Here is a 3,258-nt window from a genome sequence, read left to right as displayed (position 1 = left end):
AGTGCTCTGCAGAGATTAATTCAGTTGATTTAGTTTTCTTTTTTATGGAAATGCTGAATTTGTGAAGCACGATGATTGGAAGCAAGAAGAAGATAGGAATGCTATAAGCTGCTACTATTAACTACTGTATTATGTTTCCGTTAAGCTTTCTGCAATCGTGTGAACATCAGAAGTTGAGTTATTTTGGCGGTGAAGAGAAAGCAATGTACATCTCCAACTAGTTATGTGTGTGTATCGTAAATTTAGTGTGCTCTGTAGTATAAATTCCATCAAGCCTAAACAAAATTTTAGTTGCTCCACTCAAACATGTAATTAGCCAAAGTAATGTAGCATCAGTTATATGGACCTTTGGGAAATGATGTAAGGGAAAGATGATTCCCTTGTTGCACCTATGAACACCTCACACGTTGCTGTATTTCTCAATACAAGCTTAATACGGGGATTTAAAATGTGTGCTGCATTCATAATGGCGCTTAAAGGAGATATCAAAGTAACTTCCAGTGGATGCTTCTCTCAATTATCTTTCGAACTATGTATCAAGTTATTAGTATGTGAAGACCATGTCTTTTGTAGTTACTTCTGCATTTTAGTTTAATAACATGGCTTGGGCATCTATCTTTTTCCCAAACCTGCACAACATGTATGTATCCATGATTTTGGTTCAGTTTAAGCTGACGAATTAGTTATTTATCAGGAACGTGGTTTACTTTTGAGTTTAAATAGTAGGTTTTAGTGAAGGGTATTTAGGATGTTGATATATTACTGCAAAAAATAGTGGCTCATGTAGATATAAATTCCTTTAAGGGACATTTGAGCAGAACATATGCTGTGGATACCGTATGCTGTGGATAACAGTTGCTCCCCATTCTGATTTGCCGATAGTAAAAGAAATGATCTTTTACCTACTTTGGTATTTGATTAGCTACAAAATGTTCCTAAACCATTGGCATATTATTTTTTTATAATAAGTTGTAAACTACCTACTCCATACCTACCTGAATAAACTGGACACAGATAACACTGGACTTAAAGTACATGGACACATCTAACACTTTGCACCAAAAGAACATGGACAATTCTAATAGTGTGCACTTAAAAGAGAAGCATATTTCTGTATAAATTATCAGTTTATCACATTACTATTTAGAAGTCTAACTAAGAGAGAGAGGCCTTTTACAAAACTAAAAGATATACATTCCTCTTATTAAAATCTAAGTTCAAGCTTCAAGAGTTGGGTTATGCTTCTTAGCTCTATCCCTCTTATGACATAAGTGTCTGTGTGAAACTACTATAGGCTGTGTATGTATCCACCATAAATGATAGAATAGTTTTTCTATATCAAATTGCATTTTCTTACCCTCAATACAAATATAGTCACGCAAGATAACTACATCGATTAAACTCGAGGAAATTTCTTTTCCTCTCAACAAATAAAAGAACATTCTCATTGACCCAACCAGCTTGACATATCAACTTTTATGTTGCATCAATGCCAATCTAACTTTGAGCGTATGCTAATAAAATTATGATCAAATTGTGACCACAAATCCTTCACTAAAATTCTAACACCAAACAATGAGCCAAAAATTAAAGCACAACCAATAATGAAGCAGATAGCAAAATTATATAGCAACAGCACCACATTCATTCGACATAAGTAATAACTGAATTCATGATTAATAAAGATAATATGAAGTTGCATAGGTAGAGTCATTTCACCAGATCACATATCAACAGCAACACATGTATTCGACATAAGTACAAAATATATAATTGCATAGCTAGAGGCATTTCAGTAAAACCAATCAGAGATTCTTTTCTTTCTTTACGACTCTACGAACCTTGTTGCTAGAGAGTTGAGAATTGAAGTCATCATCTGGTCCTACTGCTAATGCCTTATTAGCAGATCTAGTCTTCTTGTCATACGTCTTCAAAGGAGATATTTTTACATTGCAAGCATCACCATCTTCTAACACCGACGATCCACTTTCTGATAAGCTTTTCTCGATGGGATTTTGCAAAACAGACTTCAGCTGACTTTCGGCCATTAGATCCTTCGAAAAGCCAAAAAAGTTTAATAGTAGTTAGAGAGCAATACTGTTGTTAGTTTCATAATTTTGACTAATAATTGTTAAATAGATAAATAATGTTGTAAAAGTTTAAATTTCATGAAATTTACCCCAAAAAGCTTATCTCCACTTGAGCTTGTCCATCAAAAAACTGTGGATCCTGTTAAGCAGAAATTAAAAAGAACATTCATTCTATGAGTGCAAAAGTATTTATACTTAAATTTTGTATGAGGAGGTTTGTGAGTTAAAAAAATTTACAGTGATATTGTCTTCGAATAAATTGTGGTTGTATTCCTTTAGAAGGTCATCATCATCAGTAAGCTTAAGAACTTTGTAGACTTCGACCTGAGACTCAATATTCTCTTGCTTAATAATAACCTTGAACATGAATTTTTTTATAAAGAATATCGTCCAGTTCACTTGGATAAGAACAGTCAGCAACCGCAAGTGAATTCTACACCAAATTTTATAGGTTAGAAATATTTTTATGGTTAATCAAATTAACTTTAGTAGTATACCTCAAGTAATCTTTCCTTAAGTTCTTTTGCGGACTTCCCTATAAGCTGCATAGCTTCGCGATTCCAAAGCAACAATGAGATAAAAGCGGTTCTATCCATAACACGAACTTGAAGCCTATACCTGCAACTCAATTTTGATTAACCTTATGCATATTGTTTATAGATAGAAGATTTTAAATATACATAAATAGTAATTACCTGCGAGTAAATGAAAATTCTTCTTTATTGTATTTCTTACAAAAGTATTTATTTCCAACTTTATCAACCTTTCGACTACACTGCATGCCAAGTATGACCATCCCCGGTCAAGTTTCAAATTAACCAATTTTGCCGCAATCCAATAGCTACATTCCTATTTAAAAAAAATATTTATTGTAAATGCAAAACAGAAAACATAAGGTAAATATAATTGACAAATAAATTGGGGTTAACTTTATAGTACTAACAAGAATTGGTTAATTTCCCCTCTGTTTACTTCATGTCACTATATGCAGGATGGTTGTTACCTATTGTATTGTACCTTATTGTTATTTTAACTACAATATTTATTTTGATTGTTACATTAATTTTATTGTATCACATAGTTAAATTCGTCGTTACGTAATGACGAAAAGTGCCATTTTATGAGACAACGGATTTGGTGCGGTGACATCGTTACCATGCTTTTTTCT

The 3,258-nt window shown here is 32.9% G+C and overlaps 1 protein-coding gene across 1 annotated transcript; it reads right to left on the bottom strand.

Moving 5' to 3' along the window:
* Positions 1–1,805: 1,805 nt before the first annotated feature.
* On the bottom strand, positions 1,806–2,886 carry LOC138879131 (uncharacterized). The gene is made up of 5 exons (XM_070158717.1): positions 2,786–2,886; positions 2,588–2,708; positions 2,328–2,447; positions 2,200–2,229; positions 1,806–2,054 (listed from the first exon to the last, which is right to left on the bottom strand). Exons 1-5 carry the CDS (start codon positions 2,884–2,886, stop codon positions 1,806–1,808), a joined length of 621 nt encoding a protein of 206 aa, XP_070014818.1.
* Between the last annotated feature and the right edge of the window lie 372 nt (positions 2,887–3,258).

The sequence above is a fragment of the Nicotiana sylvestris genome, chromosome 10 (assembly GCF_000393655.2).
Source record: "Nicotiana sylvestris chromosome 10, ASM39365v2, whole genome shotgun sequence".
In the NCBI taxonomy this organism is placed as follows: domain Eukaryota; kingdom Viridiplantae; phylum Streptophyta; class Magnoliopsida; order Solanales; family Solanaceae; genus Nicotiana; species Nicotiana sylvestris.
The sequence above is the reverse complement of the archived record's forward strand: the minus strand, read 5'-3'. Positions and strand labels throughout refer to the sequence as shown.

Bases quoted from the DNA above. Each gene is read 5' to 3' on its own strand.
- LOC138879131 (XM_070158717.1), bottom strand. From the start codon at position 2,886: ATGGTCATACTTGGCATGCAGTGTAGTCGAAAGGTTGATAAAGTTGGA. The intron at 2,709-2,785 runs GTAATTACTATT...ATTGAGTTGCAG, and splicing joins GAATTTTCATTTACTCGCAG to GTATAGGCTTCAAGTTCGTG. The intron at 2,055-2,199 runs GTGGAGATAAGC...GGCTTTTCGAAG, and splicing joins TTTTTGATGGACAAGCTCAA to GATCTAATGGCCGAAAGTCA.